The sequence below is a fragment of the Mycena indigotica genome, assembly GCF_014461135.1.
Source record: "Mycena indigotica strain 171206Taipei chromosome Unknown Mind.scaff0008, whole genome shotgun sequence".
Lineage (NCBI taxonomy): Eukaryota > Fungi > Basidiomycota > Agaricomycetes > Agaricales > Mycenaceae > Mycena > Mycena indigotica.
The window spans coordinates 3,803,428-3,826,310 of record NW_023503007.1 but is presented as its reverse complement, the minus strand read 5'-3'; the positions used below and the strand labels follow the sequence as shown (position 1 = coordinate 3,826,310).

Genomic DNA, 22,883 nt, shown 5'->3' with positions numbered 1-22,883 from the left:
AAACCGACCATATCGTGCGATCCGCCGATAAGTCGGAAAGATATCAAGTCAAATGCTGTGCCCCACGCTCACCCGGCTTGACTCTAAAGCGATGAGGATCCAAGAATTACGAGTTGAGGAGATTTATCAACTCGCCGACAAGGCGTCTTCTATAGCAGACCCTTTCTCTCACTGCCACCATTGACCTATGGCGGATACCCTCCCCACGATGAATCTTGACGAGCCGCTTCCAGAGCACTTCCTTCGCACAGCGCGTGCTGGGAACGGTGAAAACGACCTTGGTTATATCATCAACGAGGGCACAACCACTGAAATAACTCGCATTACCTGGCGACGTGGGCTGCGGGATATTCGTTGCCGTGCTAAACAGCTTAGCGATTCCGCTCATCGCCCAGCCCGCAAGGCCGGAGACAGCCAACTCTTTGTGGTTGGCCTGCTGCACCGGACGGGCTACAACTACTTTGTGACTTTATGCGCGATATTGATGCTTCGATGGACGGTAATATGTGCTGTTGCTGCCAGAGCTGTTCTGACAACACAAAGCCTCTCGTTCTCTCCCCACGAAATTCACCCAGTGGGACAGTCCACCTCCTTAAAGCCGCTCAAGCTTCCCATCTCATCTCTGACTCTGACCTATTCCAATTTTCCCAGTCCCTTAAAAGCGATGAACCGCTGCTTGAAGTGATTAAAGCACCAGATTTGGGTCCGGACGACGACGACGATTTATGGAGCGGTTATGCAGTTGAATCGCCAGAGGCACTTGTCGCTGAAGTTAGAAACGCTACGTCGCTTTATATGCACACATCGGGATCCACAGGTCAGTCAAGTCCTAAATCATAGCTTGGAAGGACTTGAACATCAATCTCGGAAGGTCATCCAAAGCTGATCCCCATACCTCATCGTTGGTTCCTGGGCATAAGCGCGGCGATGCGCCGCCAGAGCCCCACATTTCTCGAATGCACCTACTATACTATGATGCCCTTCTTCCACGTATGTTCCCTCGATCCACCAAATATCATACTGACCAAAATAGGCCATCGGAGTCCTTCTCTCCATCAGCTTGACGGTCGGCTCTGGTGCACGAATAAGCTTTTTGAATCTCCGTCAGCCACCGAGCGCAACAATTGTACTACGCCACATCTCTGTGGTCACCAAGTTGGCAGAGGAGGCAAAATCCAAGTTGCAGATTTTGCTGGCACCAAGCATCTTGGAAGATATTGTGGACGGGCGGGAGAACATAGATGTCCTCAAGTCAGCGATCATGGTGATGTTTGGTGGAGCGCCATTGCGGCAAGACGTGGGAGACGCCCTCCGAAAAGCGGGAGTGCCAATCCAGTCGGTTGTGGGGATGTAAGCTTCATGTTTCTATCATCGACCATGAGATTAACTTCGTTTCAGGACTGAAGTGGGGCCATTAGGAATGCTGGAGCTCTCAGACGACGCCAACTGGAACTACATGCGGCTGAATGACATGTACGAATACTATTTCCGCGGGGTTGATGGAGAGCCAAAGGAAATGATTGTTCTGGTGCGGAATCTTGTTTCGCTGGGAGCCACAAGCTAACCTTCTGGAAAGCCCAAGGAGAACATTCCAGCCATAATTAACCATCACCAACCGAAGGGATTCGCCACTGGTGATCTATGGATCCAGCATCCACAAGATCCAGAGTTGTGGAGGATCGTGGGGAGAGCAGGAGATATCGTGAGTTGTCCCGACTGCGACGGGGACACTGATTCGACGTTGTAGACCGTGCTGAGCAATGGCGAAAAAACGGATAACAAACAGCTTGGTATAGTTCTTGCCGCGGTATTTTGCAGAATTGACTGACGAATGCAACACAAGAAACCCTTCTTTGCACATCTCCTTTGATTCAAAACGCAACAGTGTTTGGTGCTGGCCGTTTCCTCAATGGCGTCATCATTAGTCCGGCCAAGCCACTTCCTTCTGACGAGTTCCTCGATGCTGTTTGGCCACATATTGTCACGAATGTCAACTCGATCGTCCCACAACACTCCCGTCTCATCCGTCCCTTGGTGCTTGCTACAGATCAGGAACGCCCATTTATCCTCACCGACAAGCAAACGGTCAATCGCAAATTGACTTTACAACAATACGAGCAAGAAATCGCGGCTGCCTATACGATTGCAGAGGACGGCGGATATGAAGAAGTCGCCGTATTGGATGGTGGATTTGCTGCCAATGATCTCGAAGGAATCACAGCGTATATGGGGAGTGTAATCCGAACGGTACTCCAAAGGACGGACGACATTCCGTTGGACAAAGACCTGTTCGAATTGGGTCTGGATTCGTTGATGGCCATGCGTGTCCGTGCCGCTATTCTGGCAGCGTTGAAGAAGTCGGGAAATGAAACTGCAGTTCCTCGGAATGTGGTGTATATGCTTCCAACATTATCACGGCTGATAGGGTTCTTGAGTATCGGACTGGAAAGGAGGATTGAACAAGGACAAGTTGATGTTAGGACGGCGATTTCCGAGACTATTGTCCACTACACCAAGGACCTCCCTGTTCACCGACCATCATCGGAAGCAAGCGTATCCAAAGTCACTGGTGACACGTATGCGGTCACTGGGACGACTGGCTCGCTTGGTTCGTTCTTCGTAGCTGCCCTCCTCGGAAAGCCCGAGGTCCGCAAGGTTTACTTGCTCAACCGCAAAAACGGGAGCAGAACTATCGAGCAACGCCATGAATCCGGCTTCCAGGATCGAGGACTCGATTACAGTGTTCTATCGGTTGCCGTAGAGTGCGGACGGGCGGTATATCTTGATGTTACCCTGGGAGAACCTAAACTGGGACTAGATGACGAGGTCTACCAAGAGGTACGTTCGAAGTCTGATTTGCAGATTTTGTCACCAAGGAATGCAGTTGACAACAGAGATAACTCACATCGTGCATTGCGCCTGGATGGTCAACTTCAACCTTATCCTTCCCTCATTCAAAGCCCATATCGCGGGTGTTCGTAATCTGCTTGACCTCTCTCTGTCTTCGGCTCTGGAAAAACCTGCCCATCTGACTTTCCTCTCATCCATTGGGGTTGTGGGAGGCTGGAGCAATGGCCCTGCCCCTGAAAAATCGTTGGAATCGCCTGCGACGTGTCTCGACCAAGGCTACGCACACTCCAAATATGTGGCGGAAAAACTGATCGAATATGCAGCGCAAGAGCGACCAGGACTGGAAGCAACGATTGTGAGAAGCGGGCAGCTTGCAGGGGCGGAAGGAAGTGGGGCGTGGCCGAGGAGCGAGTTCATCCCGACACTAATGAGGTCGTGCAAGGAGTTGAAGATTGTTCCTGGTGGTCTTCAGGTAGTTTTTTCTTTCAGGTTGGAATGGTTCTAACGACCACAGGATGTGCGTTGGCTGCCCGTCAACATCGCCGCTGAAGTGCTCTATCAGCAAATTCATTTCCCCAGCAAATCGCAACCCGCGTTCTACGGCCTGGAGAATGGTGTTACGACACCATGGTCACTGGTAGCGGAGACGTTGTCGGCCTTATATGATGCTCCAATAGTCCCCGCAAAAGCATGGTTGGATCAGATTCGGGCAAGAACGGACCTGTCGGCACACAAGCTCCTCTCCTTCTTTGAAGACTATGTCCATGGTGGAGAAATGGCGCGCCTGCAGATTGACCACGCGAGGGAAGCGGCGGGTAGCTTGCTGGAATACGAGGTCACTGGTCAACTCGTCAATACCTATGCAGAGTATGCGAGTTAGAAATGAGTACTCCAAATAGATATCAAACTGCAACGTTATGGAAAGAGAAGAAGGCCATTTGTGACATCTTCCGATTCTTTTGGAATGGCTCAAGGATTGGCTTCAAGTTGAATACAAAAAGTTCTTTTATCCAATCCTAGAGAAATACAAATGCATATAAACTAATACAGCCTATGCTTCAGCCACAGCGCTAGCGAAGTCCAAAAAAAACTGCGACCCAGGCGTGATTGACTTGGAATCATGACCTTGGTCTTTCATTTGCGGTTAGGGTTGACGCAAAGAAGTCTCTGGCGCGAGGTGGATTGGCGTACGTGATAAAAAAGTTCTTCCGAATTGGGTAGCACAGGACTAAATCTTCAGAACCAAAACCAGTAGTGCAATCTCCACCACCGCAACAACAGCCGCGACTGCGACCACGATCCATCCAGCTGTAATGAAAGGCCGTCCAAACAGCCGGGCGTGTTCCTGCCCTTTGGTCTTGATGATTTCTCGCGAGCGCACTCTGAGCGAACCCCATTCATGTTGACGGTCATTTCCGGCAGCCGCATTGGGGCTCTCGGGCTTGTCAAAGTCAGCAAAATCGTGGCGCGAGTGCCGGGCCCGAAGGAAAGCCAGGACGTAAAGGGCGGCACCAAGAATAGCGAAGAGGAGACCAACTGGATCGGTGTTGGAGTAATTATGCAGAAGCTACTAATGCCTTACTAGCATAGAATCTGTGGTCGAATAAACGAAGAATCGCGAGAGCGTATCCCAGATTTCCGAGAGCAGTGCGTGTGTAAGCCCCATGGAAAGTTCGTTGTCTAGCCCGAAGTTCAACGAGTTCAGTCATGTCAGTCGCGGTGAATGACAGCGCACGATGGCCACTATCAGCTGCATTAGTTTTGCTGCAGCAGAAGAAACGACGAAACCACGAACTGATAACGATGGCTCATGGCCTGGGCCAAGAGAAGTACTAGTACTAGTGCTGAAGTGGTGCTCGTGACGCCGCGGTGTGACGGCGGTGTGACGCGTCACTTCTTTTTTCGGCGACGCGACTTGGGTCAGTGCTGGACCCATCCTTTCTGAAGCTGCATAAGTAGCGGTCATGAACCCTACTCTTTGGACTAGTAGATTTGGACTGGCCGCTGCGCGACGGTCTATTTCAACGAACCAGTCCAACTTTTTGTTGCTGCATACGCGACCGAGGCTGGTTTCTACCCTAGTCCTCACCCAAAGACTATCGGTGAGTAACTCTTCACAAGTATAATTCCTGCTCATTCGATAAGAAACCAGTGGACCCACGATGGCGCGGCAGTCGATGGAATTCGACAAATAGCGCCGCAACTGCCGCTGCAACAACAACAGAAACGATTCCTGAAGCAGCTTCAACGTCCATAGATGCACTCGCTGAATCTTTAGCGCCGACTATTGGGTCTGTTCCTCCGCTCCAAGCAGGAGACTTGGCTGCTCTTGGGTTATGTCATTGGACCCCAGCGGGAATGGTGCAATACTCGCTCGAGGCAGTCCACCTGCTTACCGGACTCCCTTGGTTCTGGACATTCGTTGCCACAAGCGTGCTTTGGCGCTTCGTCGTCTTTCCTTTCTCGGTCAACGGAGCTCGACAGACCGCTCGAATGCGGCCCGTCCAATCTCAGCTCAATGAGCTTGTCGACAAGATGAAGGAGGCACGTCGGGTTGGCGATACTGTCTCCATGCAACGAGCTAGCATGGAGATGAAAAAGGTTCGCAAGGATGCTGGTGTGTCTATGCTGGGGGCAGCGTCAGGCATGTTGGTTCAATTGCCAGTGTCGCTTGGGTTGTTCTTCGGAATCAAGCGCATGTGTGAATTACCGGTCATTCAACTGACCCAGAGCGGGTTCGACTGGCTTCCGGACCTCACACAACCGTCGCACTATATCCTGCCACTTCTGGTTACAGCTACGGGAAATGCAATGTTTGTGGTGTGTTTGGTGATCTTGTACTTTACCTCTCCATATTGATGGTTTCTAGCTAACCGCGCGCGATATGGATAACAGCAATCCAAGTATGGGTCATATACTGAATGCTTTCCGACTGCTCTCCGTTGTTGGACTCTACTGGCTCATGACATTCCCCTCCGGGCTCACACTTTCCCTCTTTGTAACAACTCTCTTGACGGCAGGGCAAATTATGGCCCTCCGCAACGCCGCTATCCGCCGTGTTCTAAGAATACCGCCCCTCTTCACTCCTCCTGGTGGCGAACTCGTTATACCCACATTCCGCGAATCGTTCCGGTACTTCCTCAATATCGGCAACTCCCCAAGCAAACAGTCCTTCGCGAAGGCTGCAAGCCCAAAAGTAGCACCCTACATTCCGCCCAAAGCAATGCCAACGCTGCAAGGCCCTCCTAGGACGCTCGATGAGCTTGCCCGCCAGGCGCAATCAACCTCAAGAATGACAGCAAACTCGTCTGGGCTTTTTGAAACTGAGCCTATTGCTGCGCCGAGGAGGAAAAAGACAACGAAGCCGAAAGCGAAGGTTAGCAAAAAGTAGATAAAAAGCATAAGTAGTGTATCAATTAATGTCTACCCACTCCATTCAACAGACTGAAGATTACTTGACGCTCAGTGCTCAGTAGCGCTCTTGGTGATGGTTTCGGCTCGGCAAGCGCCGGCTTCTGTTGAATACAAACAGCATTGTTGGCGACTCAATCTACAGCTTTGTGTTTTCTCGTGGCGTGCGGCAGGCTATGCCGTCCTCAACTGGCACAGCAATGACGGAATTGGGCCGATCTGCCTACAAAACAAAAGCATCTTCGCCCTTACACACATTCTTATCTGCTCTTCCTGCCACGAACGATGGACGCTGCTGCCTCAGTCCGCCAGAATGCGGCTTACCACGCCCAGCTGCTCGCCGCGATTGCTGAACTGGACTACGTTCCGCCCGCGTTGGAGGAGCAGAGGAAGATGATTACGAGTTTGGCGGCCCAGGCGAGGGAGACGTTGCAGACCATCCAAGTGCTGGAGAAGAAGACGAAAAAGGAGAGGAAGGAGCACGAGGCACTTAGGGACTCGACGACGAGACGGTTTGCGGCAAAGATCACTGGGCGGAAGGAGAAATTCGACGCCAAGGCGAGCAAAGAAGAACGGTGAGTTGTTGTTCATGTTTTTTGTCGCTTGCTAAGGCATGAAAGGGAATACATCGAAGCACTAGAACGCGAGACGCAAGAGAAACGCAGGAAAGAATCGCTCGATAAGCTCATTTCTGACGCTCAGGCTGTCGTATGTTTGCTATCTCGTTCAGATTCTCACCTGACTGGCCCGTAGAAACTTGATTTGGAGAATAAGTTGCAGCGATATAATCTGACCAAGCAAGATCTCGCGGAGCTGTACAGTAAAGTCTTTGATGGACCCACACAAGCATATCCTGAAGATGACCGACTGGAATACGACCTTTCGAATGCACAAGGACGTTACAACGAGATCCAAGGCTATCTAAATCGTGAATCACAAGCTGTCCATCTGCTCAAGGCGGCAAACAGTGCGCTGCGAGGTTGTAGCAGCAAGATCCAAGAAGCGCTAAGCTATTCTACCTGGGGTATGAATATTCTTCGCTATCCCCTCCTTATGTCCTCATATTATTTACAGACATGTTTGGTGGTGGAGGAGTCAGTGACTGGATGGAGAGGAACGCGTTGAGCTCAGCGGAGGGTTTGGCGACCCAGGCAGCGACATACGTCCAGCAAGCCATGCTTGCGTCCCCGCAGGTGAAACCAATAGGTCAAATCACTGTGGCCCATGGGTAAGCGCATTGTTCCACTATGCTCGTTCAAACAACACTACAGTTCAATAATGTCGGACGTTATCTTTGACAACATCTTCACTGACATGATGTTCCACGGTGTGCTCAAGCCCCAAAGAGAGAATCATCGAACTGACTAAATATCAGACAAGATCAAGGCCTCCCAGCGTAACGTTGAGGCCGTGCAGTACAATGCAAGTCCTTAAATCCCTTGATACGTATCACTCATGTGCTTCCTATTAGTTGACAAATGAGTTGGCTGACGCAACTGCTCGTTTGTCTGTAATTGGTTCAGACTTGAGTGCGGCAGCAGACATTCTGGCGACTGCGCGTCGGGCACTGGATTCCTATCGACGGGGTGTATTTGAGAGCGCCTCTGGTGGTATGGACATCCCGCCGCTACCGTCCTATGATGGAGGGTCATCAGGTCTATCTCATTCTCATCGTTATACTCCTCTAATCTGGCGATTTAGGGGATCGCGGACCATTCATAATGCCACAGGCGGAATTTCCACCACCAGCTGGGCCGCCACCAACAGGTAAACACTTCCTTGAGATTTTGTATCTCTTTCTAATTACCTCTAGCTTCTCCCGGAATTTTCTCTCCGCCTCCTGGACCGCCGCCAACTTCAAGTATGGCCCCACCGACCAAGAATTACGAGCCACCGATGAACCCTCCCCCAAGTGGTATGAAGACACTTGGAATCATGACTTTCTAACTCACTCGGCCTCAGGCTCATCTAACACCTCCAAGTGGGGAAGCCGTATGTTGTTTTATGTTTAGTAATTCTCCTTGCTGACTGTGTCCAGGCAATCCTTATGCAGCAGCGTTGGTTGCATCCCCTCCGAAAATCCCGGAGCCCTTACCCGACAAGCAGTAGTTGTACATGTACCATATGTTGTGCCAATAGCAATAGCGATACTTGTGTAAAAAAAATTGGGGTATGACTGAATCCGGAACTTGTGATTGGAAATGTCACACCGTGTGACTCACTCCCATCAGACCCCTTCTCCTCAACGCTGCAACGTTGTAGACACGCCGTTGTCGTCCTCCCGACACTAAAAAGTTGTCCACTCTTTCTGCAACTTCCACCATGATCCACACCATCACATTTATCCTCGTTACTGCGGCTGCAGCTCAAGCCGTACGCCAATTTCAGACTCCCCTTTGACCTTGACGACTAACCTTTGTATCTCTTTCTTTGAAGGCTTCGTCGTCGAACCCCTACATTCCCACCGACATCAGCTCTGGCTGCTCGTCCTTCCTCTCCTCCCTCAATACCGACACGGATCTCGCTTCTTGCACGACATCGCTCATCTCTGCATCGTCGTCATTTGGTCCCGGAGGAAACTACTCGAATGGAGCCAGCAAGGCCGCGGTCAGCTCGGCTCTCAGTTCAATTTGCTCGAGCGCAACAGCGTCAGCCTGCCCACAAAGCCTCATCACTGGCAAACTGGCCTCTTTCTACACCTCCTGCGGCGCCGAATTGACCTCTTCACCCAGCGCAGGGGTCAAGATCATCTACGACACATTCTACAGCCTCCTCCCCCTTCTGTCATCTGTTTGTGCCAAAGACGACAGTGGTGATTGGTGTGTCCTGGCCAGCAATGCAACCACCGACGCCAAGCTCGCGCCTGCCGTCAACATCGCCTCAGTTTCCCGTCGCGCCGAATCGGGATCACAAACTGCCTATATGCCCAACGCCAAAACCATCAACGACAACAACCTCCTATTCCTCCTCCTCAAAGGCTCGTTGCCGAAAGCCCAGCTATGCACGACCTGCACTCGTAATGTCCTTACCAACTACATTTCTTTCGAAGGAAGCACCAACTACGCCCCCGGCATTGCCCAGAGCAGTTTGATGTCTGGCCAGTCAGAGCTCTATCAGGGTGTCGTTGCCACATGTGGCGCTGACTTCTTGACGAGTGCTGTCAAAGCTGCTGGAGGACTTGGACAAGGCAGTTCGAAAGGCCAGAGCGGTGCTCTCTCTCTCCGCGCCGGTGGCCTCTTTGCTTCACTTGGTGCTTTGGGCGTTGCTGTCTTCATGCTCTAGAGGAGCCTTTAGCGTATATTTAGAGGATTTTACCGGGCATTTATTCTCTTTTTTATTCCTTACATATCGACCCAACGTTCAAATAGTTGCCTAGTGCCCAACGTGTGGTGATATCTCGCAGTCATAATCTCCTTTTGATACCCATGCACCTCCTTCGTGTAATTGCCCTGGTGTATTCTCAGTCTGGCCAGATTCTGGCAAACCTGTCGTTGTCGGCATCACCGTAGCAACCGTCGATCAATGCTTTGTCATCGCACCTATGTTGAATCCGAAGTTTACAGATTCGTCGAGTGTCCAGTTCGAGACTGCTGAGTGGCTAGGAGTCGTCCTTGTGGCTCACACTGGTTTCAGTCGTCCATGATCAGCGCCTCAGCCGAGTTGAGCGATCTAGTGAACATCGGCGAAGCTAAGACTACAAGAATTTCCGAGGTGACTATGTCTAAAGCATTGGCCTCACAGATGGACCCTATAGAACCCCACGCGGACATGGCGTGAGCCATTCAATTCTATGCTGCTCAAGCGCTTATCCTCAATCGGTTCGAAGGAAATATGCCCTCAGGTGCAGAATATTCAATCCAGATCTTCCCGAGGGCGACCATCGCGAATTCCTCATGTCTCTCCAGCGGCGGCGCCACCGTTATCCTCCCTGCAGACTCCAGTTGGACATATCCGAGTTTGTCGAGTTTCTCTCAGAGGCAGCGACTCTACCACATACACCTTTTTCGACATTCTTGAACTCTCAACGCCACCGTCAGTGCCGCTCGGCAAATAACAGGCCAACAGTCAGAGCGACGACGCCGATCCAGTGAAATCGCCGCTCGAGTCTTCTCCGTCAAGCTCGCAGCCAATCCGAGTTGGCGTGCTCTCCCCCCGGCCAAGTATAAGGCTTCCAACACCCACCCACACACACATTTTATTGAAGGGTGTTGTTTGATTGCTCTCTCATATACTCGTGAAATCCAAGGCACCGTTCATTCGCAAAATCAGCCGATGGATGCCGAACTCGCAATTGGCGCTGTCGATTGGTCGGCAGCCAGCCCGAGCCCAAGCTGAGCTGTTCTTCCCCGGTTTCCATTCTCAAAGTATCCGAGTCATTCACGGCATTGGCACTGTTCAAAATTCTTCCTACGGGAGCACAAACATCTGCCTGCTCACCTCCGCAATCTGCTATGGACCTGTGCTATTCTTATCTGGGCTACAGTCATGCACTATCCGAAAGCTCTGTGGCCAAATACGCGCCAAAATAATACGATTATCGGCTCTGCACTGGCTTGGGTCAGTGGCCCAACGGCCATCAACGTCTTCTCCCCGCGCCTCCGAGGAGGTCTTTCCGTATTGGTGGACTTGTAATCAACTTGCTGTTCTCGTTGTGTATCTGTTGACGCCCAGCGAGGGGGCAGATACGCGGGAAGTAGAACATATCAACTTCTTCAGTCAAACGAGAGCAGATCTTCGACAGTTGAATCGAAGTATGCTTGGATAACAACGAGAAGCAGTCATCTGGGATCCAGTGTTGTCTCAATAGCGTGCTCTATGCTTATGGATGCATGGGCTTTCACGCTCCCTGGCGCTACTCCAACGCAAGGCAAAACATTGATTTAGAAGGTACAATCGAATTACCATATAGGCGGCACCTCAGGACGGCTCTGACTCGAATTCGAACTTGACAAGTTGTGTGGATGTTGGATTAAATCCCTTGTACCCCCACGGTTGCCAGGCTCGCCCCAAAAGGCGTATCATTCAGGTTCGGATTGATTCGAATGTTCTAACCACTGTGAAAAATTCGAAAGCTCTCTATAATGGCGTGCTAGTATACAAAGCGGACTTCAAGTTGCCTCTAATTCTGCCTCATCTCTACCAAAGCTTGTTTAGGCTAAGTACTCGACTCAGCGCATCAAGGGTCAAGGCTTGTAAGCAGGCATCGGAAGCCGGAACTATCCAGAATCGCGTCTATCGGCTCCACAGTTCGTTGGAACAAGCTGTCCGACTGTAAATATTTTCCATCGCCGGCTTCCATTAGTTCTACTGATTCGTCACATTCGAGTTGCGACCCGACCATAAAGTTCCGCCCTGCCAATAGTCACCCAGGCGAACTGGGTCTTTGACGCGATGCCGCCCGCCTACCGCTGCTCCGATTCATTTGTTTGTGTGTCCGTGGCGCGTTCTCTGTGACGATCTCCGGGCTGATACAGGTACTTGCGTTTTCACGAAACTTTCTACCAAGTTTCTCCGAAGCGATTACGCCAGCCTGATCACGGAGCGAAGCCCTTTCCTTGTCGTCCCGGGCCCTTTGCCGAAGGTTTACCCAACATCTGCGGGGGTGCGGAATTGCGAACAACGTTGACTGCTGGTTTCTTACTGCGTCCGCAAGATATCGGTGCATGTCAGCTAGAGCATGCATCTCACTTGCAAGAAGCGCCATTGACGTTCAAGGTCCTATTAGGCGAGGTGAACGCAAACTATGGGGTTCAAGAATTTTGATGCGCTTGGAATATATTGCGTTTTCCCCGCCGCCATAGCCTTACCAATACGACGTCAAGACCCCGTCTCGCTCACCAAGAAGTGGGATCATATAATAGCTGCCCTCTCCTTAGCTATACTCTGTGCTGATTTCTTATTCATTGACCTCGGGCTCCGATAAGCTGTACTCAGGCTGACACTTGGTTCTACGATATATTCACAACACGCTAATCCGAGTCCTTTTTGTTGGAAAACTGAAGGAGGGTTGAACCTTATCACAACAGCACCTGGCATGGAAGAACTGGGGCTTGAACAATGGCATTGATGATCTATCAGGCTGAGTGTAAAATATGCTGATCCGTCGCGCAGTTACTCGTAAAAAAGTTACAGATCCCAGATGAATTCATATCAGAGATTGGGTCATCATTCGCAGGACGGAGAGCAAACTTCATATTTGTGGCACTCAACTCGATCGTCCGACCCAAGGGTAGCGCTCGTGCCAGTGGTTTCGAGCAGCCACCAAAACGCTGAGACCCGACGGAGACGGGAGCTATTCGCGCACCTGGTTTCACGCCCGTGGCGCAGTTGAGATGTAGAATTCTTGAAGGATAAATTTAGCAGCAACTGGCGTTGTGACCACCCGGGCCGTAATCATGATTAACCTGGACTCGGACTACAACGCGGCCGAGTAAAATAATTTTATTCAGGCGTGGTTTTCTTGATCACCGGGCTCGGGAGTGTGGGGCCATAGCTGGGGCTATGATACTGGCGCCTCTTTGATTACCTTTTTAGAGCCCTTCTAAGTTTTGAAATCCGTCTATCACACGCAACGAACTCATCTCGTGGGGGGGGAGATTCGCCTAGGAGCCCACGCATGCCGGCCTCCGAGATCTGTCTGTCTCTGCCAGTGCGAAAGCTATTTTTGGGATTCATCCAGCCTGCTTCGAGCAGCCGAACTCGATATCAACTGATCATTATGTTCCGAGAGCGAACAAGCAAGTATTTCATTGATCGCATCTCGGCGATCAAAATACTTGTTGCGCAGATCACTGCAACGCGACTCGAACTCGTGAATCACTTGTCGTGAGTGAGGTTCTGGTTACAGATACTCAGCATTCCTGTCCGTTGAACTTATCGCTCACTACCCCGAAACTTGAACGTTTGATGGTGGCGTGTTTTTGTCTCTCGGAGATTGCAAGTTCAGTTTTCAACATGCCGGACTACCTGGCTAGCTGGGCTCAAGACTCAGCCTCAACACGCGTGGTGGCCCGGCACCGGCGAAAACAATACACGTCATACCAGTGCAACACGCATGTTTTGATCGGACAGCTTCTTGACCTAAACAACCACCATGGCCCAGAGTAAGTAATCATCTCAATCTGCGACTTTCTCTACTTGCAACATACTTAGACGGAAATGAGACCCTCTCGCGTTACGTTTAGTAGCTCGGGCAGGAGGACATTGTCACCGTCAGCAGTACCTGCCGTTCGAGTCCGAGTCGTCGGTCTGTCTTCTTTTCCGCCGCAATTGCAAGCCAAAACTTCCAGTCAGTTGTTACTACTATAGATGTGCCGAGCAGATGAGAATTCACTGGATTTAGCCTCGCCTCTTGCCGTTCTCAGCGGTATGCCGATCTCCCGCCTTCTTTCTTCACGAGAAGCGGGTTGGCATCTCTTTCGTTCCGACTCGGCGTCACATTGCTATCTAATTCTTCCGGCTGGCGGTGCTCAGTTCAGTGCTGTATACAGTATTGCTCGAAGACCACGCCCTGTTGGCCGCACACCCGATACTGGCACCGGTGCTTCCAGCAACTCATGCCAATGAAATCACGGTGGTTGCATCCATTGACCGCGTCGACTTGAGCGCTCGTCTGCCACTGGCAGAAACTAAAGCGATCGTGAAAGCGGCCTAATAAGGCTATGTTCGACTGTCGTTACTTATGCGAGCGGTGATAGGTCGCTAAGCCAGACAGCGGACAGCGGGGACTGTCGTTTGCGTTTGCTTGCCCTACTTACCCGGTGAGAAAGCCACAATTAAACGTCAAACACTCACGCTATTAGGCACTCTGCGAGGACATTTTTGTCTTTTCACCCCCTGGCTGGCACTAGTTCTCTTCTGACTTGTCCCACTCCGACGGAAACTCGAGATCTAGACGGTCTAGGCACCCACTGGCATAAAAATAACGGCCCTCTCAAACAACTTGAAGTGAAGTTGGGTCATGCCGTTGAGACTCGAGGTGCTGAGAGCAGATGCTTGCACTGGCATTCACACTCATGCTGGTCCGTCGTCCCTATTTACGGCCTCAGAGTGGCACTACGACGGCGAAGAGAGCGGCGAACGCTCGCTGTAGCTAATAATGAGGCAGGGTCTTGTCATGACGGTTGCGGTACTCCGGCGAGACATGATTACAGGTTGGCCACGGCCAAGACTCAACCGACATCGAGTACTGACACAGCCTGGCATCGATGACAGAATAGTACGGGACTCCCCAGCTCGGGTGCGCATGTCAGTACACTAATCGAGGTTTTCCCAGTGGGTGTTAGGAAATACTTAGAGTAGATTGTAGTATAACTGATTAAGTACATATGATACTTAGGTGTTCTAGCAACTTACTAAGCTCTATTCAGGCGCTGCATTGGGACTTGGGGTCTGCTTGCGTAGACTGAAAATTCCGCACACACTACATGCGTCATCGACTGCCGACGATCGAAAGGTGCCAACAAGTGCATTTCCATAACATAGACGGCCGATGAAGAGCCATGCTTCCGAAGTTTGGTTTGCCGGTTGTTTCTTGATATGAGCGTGAGAAATCATGAGTTGGGCCAAGATGAAGATGGACGTACTGGTCTGCGAGTAAACACGATCTCTCCATTTTTGTGCGCCCTTCCCGCGAAAGTGAAACCATCGGAGCCCCACGCCTCCTCATGTTGGGGCAGCGTCTGCCCGACGGTCAACGAGGAGCGGCGCAATTCGCAGTGTTTCACATACCTGCCCGACTAACGCGATACAAGCCTCCACGTCCGGTCTCATCAAAATGTTCGGACAGTTCCCGCTTTGTGTCTAAAAAAAGCGGGAAAAGGTTCAACAAACAGAAAGATAGTGGTTATTCAAATAATCATACCTCGCGGTGATCCCAATCCGGAGGCGACTCGTGTTGTTGCTCGACGAATTCACACTGCATTGGCGTGCGACAGAGAAAGTCGGGGGGCTCGGAATCTTCCGATAGTCCACAGGAGGAGATCTAATAGAGATGGGTTAAAACACGAATGCTGCGAGGCAAGAAGAAAAACATCATTACCATCATCGCGCCTTCCCAGACGCCGGCAATCGAGCCTGCTCCAATGAGCGCACGTTGGTCAGCGGCTTCTGGTTCAGGCAGAGTGTTGACCACCCATGCACGAGTCGTGGCCAAACGAGATTGCGTCAGCATTTCGGTTTGGCGGATATCAGAAAACAAAGGCGTAAGGGTTGACTGGAAAGTAGTGTAGTCCTCGGCTGTGGGCCCACCACGACTTTCGGAAATCGCCAATGCGCGGGTTGCTGGGAGGTGATATGGTGCTTGTAGTGGAACAGCTTCCTTGAGCGCAAAAATCAGGATAACAGCAGCGTCCGATACGGGTGGGAGGTCGAGAAATACACGCTTGTTGTAGAAAAGAAGCCCTGCTTCATCATTGACAGCCTGAGGGCGCGACCGCGGAGTTGAACAGGGTGGGAGCCAACATAGCTTGTCTTGTGAGTCGGTAGCAGAAAAGGGAGATAGTGAGGTAAGATATAGAGACGCGTCGGTCGAGACGAAGGGACGTAATGAGATCACGAGCTCGTCTCGAACTTCTTCTGGGATCTGCGAGAGAATGTCGTCTAAAACACGGTGTCAGAGGCAATCTGCTATGTACTGCGCCGAGGGAGCAACGCACTTCTCGACAGGGCCAGACACAAGAGCCAAACGACCAACTGGATGTTATTCTTGTCTCCCTTTCTGTCGCTCAACAGATTCCGAGCGAGTTGAACAACAAATGACGAAAAGCCGACTTGAGAGAGGGCATCGCATTGGCTCCCATGCTCGAGCACCATCCAAAATAGTGTCGACATATCCTGCCGTAAACGATGAACGCCCAGGTCAATACGGCGACAGCGCCCAAGAGCATCGCATCGTTGGTGGAGTTCAGCAGAAAGAGAGGAGTCAGTCCTATTGCGCAAGTCGGGTCCATACTGGTGTCGGAAAATGGCAGCATAGAGATGAGGATTAGAGGACACATTCAAGGCGCGATAAAGAGTTCGACAAGTTGCAAGCAGAGCATAGAGGTCGGATGGCGGGGTCGCGACAGGGGTGGTGGTGAGAAGAGCGATGTGCTGAAGAATATCGTGTGGGGTGAATTCTAACATGCTTGCCTACCTGGTAGCGCCAATGGTTTAAAAAGGAGTGCCATCCCGGTGTCCACGACGAACAGGTTATTTGCTCGGGCCTGAAAAGATCGCCGTATTCAGCAAGCTCCGTTTCCCATTTGGGCAAGCTATACAACCTGATCGAAATCTTGCACAAATGTGGTTGTTAGGAACATGACGCTAAATTCGGTTTATCACCGAAAGAAGAAACCTTGTTGACTTCAAACATTAACCACGCGCGTCGGAATGGACCCACTCAAGATTCACTCTTGGACCAATCATAGTTAGCGCCGACTGGACATTAAGCCCAATGATCGTTTCTGGGAGGATGTGGCGTCTAGCTGGTACGCCGTCGGTCCTCTGCTCGAATACTGTTACAACGGGTCTTAACTCCGCCAAACGACACAGAGTGCTTCGGAAATGAAGTCGAAAAAGTTGGCCGTTGATGGAGAACCACATATATCTCGTCTACTCGATCGACACCTCATACACGACTTAATTTTATGTGTTTTCAGAGCTCTGTCATTGCATCAATCAGATGAGAATGAGTCTAAAAGGGCCGATAACATACTCTGCATCGCAGCCACGTCCGTGCTCTGAACATAGTCCTCGAACTCTTGGATTTGTTCCTGTAACTCATCGAGCGAAATCTTGTCATCCTCTATCATTAGACTAAGTATCCATTTAGGCGGGACTAGACGAAGAACATACCGACAACGAGCGTGATCTAGCCCAAGAAGATTCGGTATAGAAGAAAATGTGGCAAAGAGGGAGCGTACCTGGAGCTTCTTGATACCTTCAAATGGGTCAGACGAGAAGTTGAATGCACAACTAGTATATCACGCACCATAGCCAATGGAAACTAACTTGCTGCTACCCCAAACCAGACCATCCTTCTCGATGGAACGCACGGAAGTTTCAAGCGCGGCCATGTCGGTCTCATCGTCCCAGGGCTTAACTTCCAGCGTAACAACGGACTGAACCCAAAATGAAATCGCGATGCAAGGTACGTTAGATCAAACTCACCTTGGCGATGACTTTGGGTTTGTTGGCTTTTTTGGCGGCATAGGCAGCAACACGCTCAGCCTTGATGCGTTCCGCCTCAGCATCCTCCTCATCGTCACTCCCGAAAAGATCGACCTCGTCGTCGTCATCTGCGGCGGCAGCGGGAGCGGCAGCAGCGGGTGCAGCCGCCTCCGACTCTCCGAGGAAAGCATCTCCCGCCGTGCTGGAGCCAGAGAGGGTGCCGAACTCGGCCTCGTATGATTTGATGTGGGTGTACCAACGAGCGATGTGGGGGTGGGAGTCGGCACTCGGCGCCGATGAGATCGCTTTGAAAACCACTACATCAGCTTGCGATGGAGTGTATCTTGGGGAGTAAATCAGAGGCAATCCGAAGGACAAAGAAAAAGAGAGTCAGAAAGCTAGGTATAGAAAACTCGGCATGCTGGGACAGCGGTGTCTAGTCGCTTCTTGGTAACACGGACCAAAGCATGGTCATCCCAAAAGAAAAGAGGGAAATAAGCTTACCCCTCGATATAGGAGCGCGTCGCGAGGTGCTCTGAGAGTTTGGTGAGGTTGGCCATGGATCGATTTGGAGTGGAGAGAAAAAGATCGATTTGCGGATGAAGGAGAGAAGGAAAGATCGATTTAAGAAAGTCACGGTCACGTTGTCACGAGATCATCGAAACTTGGACCAAAAACGCGTTCAAGTGCCAACGTTGAGCTGTCCTGGACGCAGACATATTGTTTGCGGTCGTTTTGTGGGCTTGATTAAGCGACAAGCGACGCGCAATCCCGCCTCGCGTGCTCTCACCGATGGAGCAGTGCCTCCTGCTTTAATGTCCGTCAGTCCTCAAGTCAAGTTGCTAGTCTGTGTTGACTTAGAGTATTGCAAACGCATTGCCCAGTCATCACAGCCATGGCATTGATCTGGCCTATCGAACCTCAGCCTGGGTCACAAGGCTTTATCTTCTCTCTCAAGTTATCAGTGTGCGTGGCTTTCATATTGGTTTACAACCTACCATTTGACAGCCCCCACGTCACCGTCCGTGCGCGGCGCGTATAAGGAACCAAAAAACACAGGTTTATCGCTCGACGGACTGCACGTAACTCAACTCGATGTGATTCGCGAGCATGCAACCGACCATTTCCGCAGGTCGCTCACCCTCCACAGTGCTTCCGGGCACTTGGCGCAAGCTGGGGAAAAGTTGGGAAAAAAGAACGAGATATGGCTTACGGAGGAGCGGAGATCAGACCAGACTCCATTCGGATTGTTGGCAGCCTTTACGGCTTTGACTTGATCGAACGGCCGGAGTACAAATACCACAATCCCAAAATACGGTAAGCGCTTCCCTCCATGTCCGTGTCTATACACTCTCTTTCCGCTGAAGTACTCCAGAACATCACTCTCCTGGCCTCCGACACCCTCGGTCCTCCTTGTGAATGGTCTGCCCTCACTCGGTGCTGTCACTCTTTTCGTCGCAAGTTGGATGTACCGGCTATGCACGCTCGCTTGTTCTCTCAAAAGTTCCAAGTGCCAGCAGAGGCCCATCATCTCCTACCAATACATGCTCGAGACGAGTTGCAACGGAGGTTTGCTGCGTTGAATTTCTTTCGAAAAGTTGAAAGCCTCGGATCGGCCCCCGCGTTTACGGATGCGCTCTGGGTCGCCTACGTCATGCTCAAGGCCGAAGCGCCGCGGCAAATGAACGTGGACCAACTATTGTGGGCTGGTCTTCCTAGCCTGTTACTTCGCTACGTGCAACACCATTTGGTGGGCCAGAGTCATGGCTGGCCTGCTGTCAACGAGACTACCTCACTTGTCGTCGCTCTCTTGTGGCTGCTGTCCTCTGAAGGTGGTCTTCGCGTTCATCTGATGAACTCCATGCTCATCTCCCTCAGAGTCTGTTGCAACAGAATCAGCAACCACTAGGGAGGCAGTTATGGAGCGGATAAGACCTTACGTGCTGGCTGCATTCAAGGTGGTTCTCGAGCCTTCCTTCCCAGCTTCCCTGTACTTAACTTGAGAACAGTATCCTGTGTCGAGCACGCCATGGCGTTCAACTTCGGAGTCGGCTTCTTCGCAGGGTAATTTCACTAGCCAACTCGAAGAGGAAGAACTGACGGTCTGGCATGCATCGGCAGGCACAATCGTTATCGCTCCCACACGCCAGGTGCATTACTTTGGCCAGCGGACGGTCCACGTCCCCGCGGTTCCGATCTACTCCATTTTATGCTACTTCACGAGGCTGGACATGCTCAGTCCCATGTTTCCTGTCCATCTCAGCGCAGCTTCTCCGCCAAAAGGCCCTCGTCGAGAGGACGTAGAACACTTCATCAAAGAATGTCGTACTCCCTTCGAGCCGTGGAACTCAAAACCAATGATGAACACAAGCAACGACGCGCTTAGTCGATCGTTGAATCAACCATATTTTCCTGGCTCGCTGTCTGGGAGATGGAAAGGATCGTCGATCGTAAGCTAATCATCTAATCTTATCAAATGTCCTCAATGGATCAATGCAGATTCCAAATATAAACGACTATATGCACTGGAAAGAGGAATCAGAAGCACCGGAGGCAATGGAGACATTTTGTCGCCAACCGTTATACTTGACGCTTCAGGAACACTTTTGTTATGAGCCCGTGCAGCAGGAACATTGTTTACCGGAAACGTGGGTGGAGTGGGAGGTAAGGAGATGCAACTTTTTGATCATGCAGGCAGCCTCATTTTCTTTCAGGATGAAATTCAAGTGGAGAGTTGGTCTAGAACATACAAGACACATCGGGGGGAGCGTCCACCGCAGAAAGAGATCTTCGATGTCCTTGTAACTGGACAGGTTCGTGGTTGAGCTGAATGATATCACTCCATACAAACTTGGGCACGAACAGACTGATGATCCATATGCCACTGCCTGGGGTCATTTCAAATTCGTGGGTCGAATTCGCATGTCTGATGGGCTGGTCGTTCTTCGTCGCGAATCGGTGCGTTGGTTTGTTGCAAGTCGATTGCCCAACTTTTTGATATGAAGTCAGGTTGCTGGTCTAGGAACCACGATACTTCGTGGCTACAGTAAGTTGTGTTTTCTTTGCAGTTACTGGTGTCATTATCTTACAATGGATTCAGTGTCCTCTCGTCAGAATTTCTGTGGAAGATATCGTGCTATCGATAATGGGAACTCGGCGCTAGAATGGGAGGCTGCCTTTAGCTTGTGTAAAATGTTGGACTGAATTCGATCTACGTCATTAGAACCAGGGGATCGCTGATTGGTCAACGGCCCAACGCAGCAAATCCTTTTGAGTCCGTAGTCCATCGCGCTAGTTACAAGCAAAGGCCTGAAATCCACCTTTGTTCTCTTGCTTGCTCCTCAAGCTGTCGCATTGTCGTACAATGGCGGTGGACCTTTGGCTCTGAATCCTTGTCACAAGGTGTTACTGTGACTTGACCACGCAGTCTTCGGACAGCGACCGCTCATAATTCAATCCACGCACCCCCCATGGCTTATCTCGAGACCGTCCCACATGAAATACTTGAACGTATTGCCTACCTTGTGGCCACGGAACGAGTCATTGGACCGCCCTCATCCCTCATATCTCTGCTCTGCACTAATCGCCAAATCCACTCACAACTCTCTCTCACTAATAACCAATACCTTTATGCAAGAATATATCAGGCCAAGTTTGACTTTGGTCGACTTGCTTCAAAGCTGTCGCCAAATGTTTTGGCGCACGAGCTAGTACATCGTTGTCGAATTCTCACACGGATTCGCGCTCAGACGGACTCGACAGTCAGACCGCGCTCGACAGAACCGGGCGACACTGTCTACGAACTACTATTCCATGCATACCTAATGATGCTGGAGAATGCTGGAAATAACGAGCGTCAGCTGCGCGACTATGCCAACATAGGGAACTGGTTGCGTAATTATTTATTCGACGAGCATCTCCCACTGCTGCGGGGTACCAATCGCGTAGAAAACTGGCCACTGCAGAACGAGCACACCTCGCTGGCGATGTGGTTGTTTTGGTTCCTACTCCGGCCAGGTAAGCCTTGTTGACTACAACTCTGCCAGTCTTCAGACGATTTGCCAGATGATTACACTGGCGACGATGACTTAACTTGGAATGTTCTGAATTTTCTCAAAGTATATGCCCTCGGCGCGCATAAAGTGTGTGGCAGTCTAACTGTGTGTTTTCGCACCTGATCACAAACTTCTCAGTACCAACTAACTGATCCATCCTGGGTGAAATTCCTACCTGAACCTCCAGAACGCACTACTCCCGTCATGCACTATTCGGAACCCCACCAATTTTGCACGCCTCCGCTTGCAACTCCCGCGATCCTCGCATTCCTCACTCTCGTTAACCTCAAAACGAAGCAAATCGACTTCTCCTCGCATATCGACCTTCCCATGAAATCAGAGAGTAACGAATGGGAGCATGAGCTTGGTCGATGTCTAAGTCTGAGTCGCCCGGATTTTGGGAACACCCTCACGGAGTGCTTCCAATCCGGCAGGTAAGCTTTGTGCCTCAGATTTGGTTCGCTATTCATTATCGTTTAGCGTCGAAGGAACCTGGGAAGGAATCTTCACGGTTATTAGTTTTATTTGCTCACTCGGACGCCCCATTGACGTGCTTTTCGGTTTAGTATACCGAGTTTACTGCTTATGCTGCCCTGCTCCAAGGCGCACCACCACCTATTCTCCAGAAGAGTGTTATTGTGCGGCACCGGCAAACGTGGAAGCTCCGGGAACATCACTTCGTTGACCGATTTGAAGGAGACACGCGACAGCCATTGTCTGCTGGAGATCCTCTGCGGGCCTATTTACCCAACGGCACGCGCTTACTGGAAAAACCAGACTGTCTCCTTGTACAAGACCCCCTTACAAAGAAGGAGCTGCGCTATACGCGGCCGGTCCTCGGAGAAGCAGACGAGGAAGAGGATGAAAAGCCTCAAATGGTTGTTCGTGACGTAATTATAACTGGAGAGGTGTGTGCTGAAGGCTCCATTTTTGCTCGATTTTTTTATCTGCGGACCCGACAGGGACATTCTGCATGGGGTCAATTTAATCTCATCGGGCGTGGTATGTGGGCCTCGACTGCATGCGACGTTGCCTAATCCCACTCCAGTCCGCCCTTGCGATGGCTTCATCAGTCTTTGTAAAGAATATGTGCGTCCCTTATTTTACTTGCCGTCGTCGTTTATCAACGTGTATAGATTGAACCGGATCGCGGCAAGTGGATTTACCGGGGCTACCTGGTTGGCAACGTCAACAGCAACTTAGCTGGTCGTTGGCGAGATACCCTTAGCCCAGCCGCGGTGCCAGGATACGAGGGTTGTTTTCTCATGACAAGGAGGCGCTAATTGGTAATCAACTGCTGAACTCTTTCACTTGTTTTCGCTTGGCTTTCTTTTGCAACTTAATATCTATCTGCTCCGGAACATTGTAACTGGTATTTGCTGTAGCTTCATTGTCGTTGTATGTATCGTTAACTGC

General features: G+C 50.9%; 10 protein-coding genes across 10 annotated transcripts; 7 read left to right on the top strand and 3 right to left on the bottom strand.

Moving 5' to 3' along the window:
- Positions 1-187: 187 nt before the first annotated feature.
- MIND_00968200 (Acetyl-CoA synthetase-like protein) lies at positions 188-3,730 on the top strand (the record flags this gene model as incomplete). Its single annotated transcript, XM_037366295.1, has 10 exons — positions 188-499; positions 544-817; positions 872-990; positions 1,034-1,350; positions 1,399-1,528; positions 1,577-1,702; positions 1,748-1,790; positions 1,844-2,838; positions 2,885-3,322; positions 3,365-3,730. The coding sequence occupies 10 exons, from the start codon at positions 188-190 to the stop codon at positions 3,728-3,730; spliced, it is 3,120 nt and encodes a 1,039-aa protein (XP_037217707.1).
- A 348-nt stretch (positions 3,731-4,078) lies between these two features.
- On the bottom strand, positions 4,079-4,722 carry MIND_00968100 (uncharacterized protein; the record flags this gene model as incomplete). The annotated part of the gene is made up of 3 exons (XM_037366294.1): positions 4,646-4,722; positions 4,433-4,593; positions 4,079-4,386 (listed from the first exon to the last, which is right to left on the bottom strand). The coding sequence occupies exons 1-3, from the start codon at positions 4,660-4,662 to the stop codon at positions 4,079-4,081; spliced, it is 486 nt and encodes a 161-aa protein (XP_037217706.1). The 5' UTR covers positions 4,663-4,722.
- Positions 4,723-4,814: 92 nt separating this feature from the next.
- On the top strand, positions 4,815-6,241 carry MIND_00968000 (Inner membrane protein; the record flags this gene model as incomplete). The annotated part of the gene is made up of 3 exons (XM_037366293.1): positions 4,815-4,952; positions 4,996-5,670; positions 5,720-6,241. The coding sequence occupies 3 exons, from the start codon at positions 4,815-4,817 to the stop codon at positions 6,239-6,241; spliced, it is 1,335 nt and encodes a 444-aa protein (XP_037217705.1).
- A 305-nt stretch (positions 6,242-6,546) lies between these two features.
- MIND_00967900 (uncharacterized protein) lies at positions 6,547-8,370 on the top strand (the record flags this gene model as incomplete). The annotated part of the gene is made up of 11 exons (XM_037366292.1): positions 6,547-6,836; positions 6,882-6,969; positions 7,015-7,285; positions 7,336-7,489; positions 7,533-7,588; positions 7,637-7,683; positions 7,733-7,916; positions 7,963-8,028; positions 8,075-8,176; positions 8,224-8,253; positions 8,300-8,370. The coding sequence occupies 11 exons, from the start codon at positions 6,547-6,549 to the stop codon at positions 8,368-8,370; spliced, it is 1,359 nt and encodes a 452-aa protein (XP_037217704.1).
- Positions 8,371-8,583: 213 nt separating this feature from the next.
- Positions 8,584-9,543, top strand: MIND_00967800 (uncharacterized protein; the record flags this gene model as incomplete). The annotated part of the gene is made up of 2 exons (XM_037366291.1): positions 8,584-8,634; positions 8,698-9,543. The coding sequence occupies 2 exons, from the start codon at positions 8,584-8,586 to the stop codon at positions 9,541-9,543; spliced, it is 897 nt and encodes a 298-aa protein (XP_037217703.1).
- A 3,797-nt stretch (positions 9,544-13,340) lies between these two features.
- On the top strand, positions 13,341-13,827 carry MIND_00967700 (uncharacterized protein; the record flags this gene model as incomplete). The annotated part of the gene is made up of 4 exons (XM_037366290.1): positions 13,341-13,364; positions 13,414-13,434; positions 13,478-13,549; positions 13,604-13,827. Exons 1-4 carry the CDS (start codon positions 13,355-13,357, stop codon positions 13,825-13,827), a joined length of 327 nt encoding a protein of 108 aa, XP_037217702.1. The 5' UTR covers positions 13,341-13,354.
- A 795-nt stretch (positions 13,828-14,622) lies between these two features.
- Positions 14,623-16,386, bottom strand: MIND_00967600 (uncharacterized protein; the record flags this gene model as incomplete). The annotated part of the gene is made up of 6 exons (XM_037366289.1): positions 14,623-14,793; positions 14,847-14,942; positions 14,992-15,063; positions 15,125-15,244; positions 15,302-15,861; positions 15,918-16,386. 6 exons carry the CDS (start codon positions 16,384-16,386, stop codon positions 14,623-14,625), a joined length of 1,488 nt encoding a protein of 495 aa, XP_037217701.1.
- Positions 16,387-16,897: 511 nt separating this feature from the next.
- On the bottom strand, positions 16,898-17,972 carry MIND_00967500 (uncharacterized protein; the record flags this gene model as incomplete). The annotated part of the gene is made up of 7 exons (XM_037366288.1): positions 16,898-16,905; positions 16,958-17,047; positions 17,098-17,113; positions 17,166-17,182; positions 17,234-17,363; positions 17,413-17,755; positions 17,917-17,972. The coding sequence occupies 7 exons, from the start codon at positions 17,970-17,972 to the stop codon at positions 16,898-16,900; spliced, it is 660 nt and encodes a 219-aa protein (XP_037217700.1).
- Positions 17,973-18,745: 773 nt separating this feature from the next.
- MIND_00967400 (uncharacterized protein) lies at positions 18,746-20,616 on the top strand (the record flags this gene model as incomplete). Its single annotated transcript, XM_037366287.1, has 8 exons — positions 18,746-19,244; positions 19,291-19,370; positions 19,422-19,862; positions 19,912-20,076; positions 20,127-20,225; positions 20,278-20,370; positions 20,422-20,458; positions 20,513-20,616. The coding sequence occupies 8 exons, from the start codon at positions 18,746-18,748 to the stop codon at positions 20,614-20,616; spliced, it is 1,518 nt and encodes a 505-aa protein (XP_037217699.1).
- Positions 20,617-20,882: 266 nt separating this feature from the next.
- Positions 20,883-22,750, top strand: MIND_00967300 (uncharacterized protein; the record flags this gene model as incomplete). Its single annotated transcript, XM_037366286.1, has 8 exons — positions 20,883-21,429; positions 21,478-21,554; positions 21,606-21,901; positions 21,948-21,978; positions 22,034-22,375; positions 22,430-22,469; positions 22,516-22,556; positions 22,604-22,750. The coding sequence occupies 8 exons, from the start codon at positions 20,883-20,885 to the stop codon at positions 22,748-22,750; spliced, it is 1,521 nt and encodes a 506-aa protein (XP_037217698.1).
- Positions 22,751-22,883: the final 133 nt, after the last annotated feature.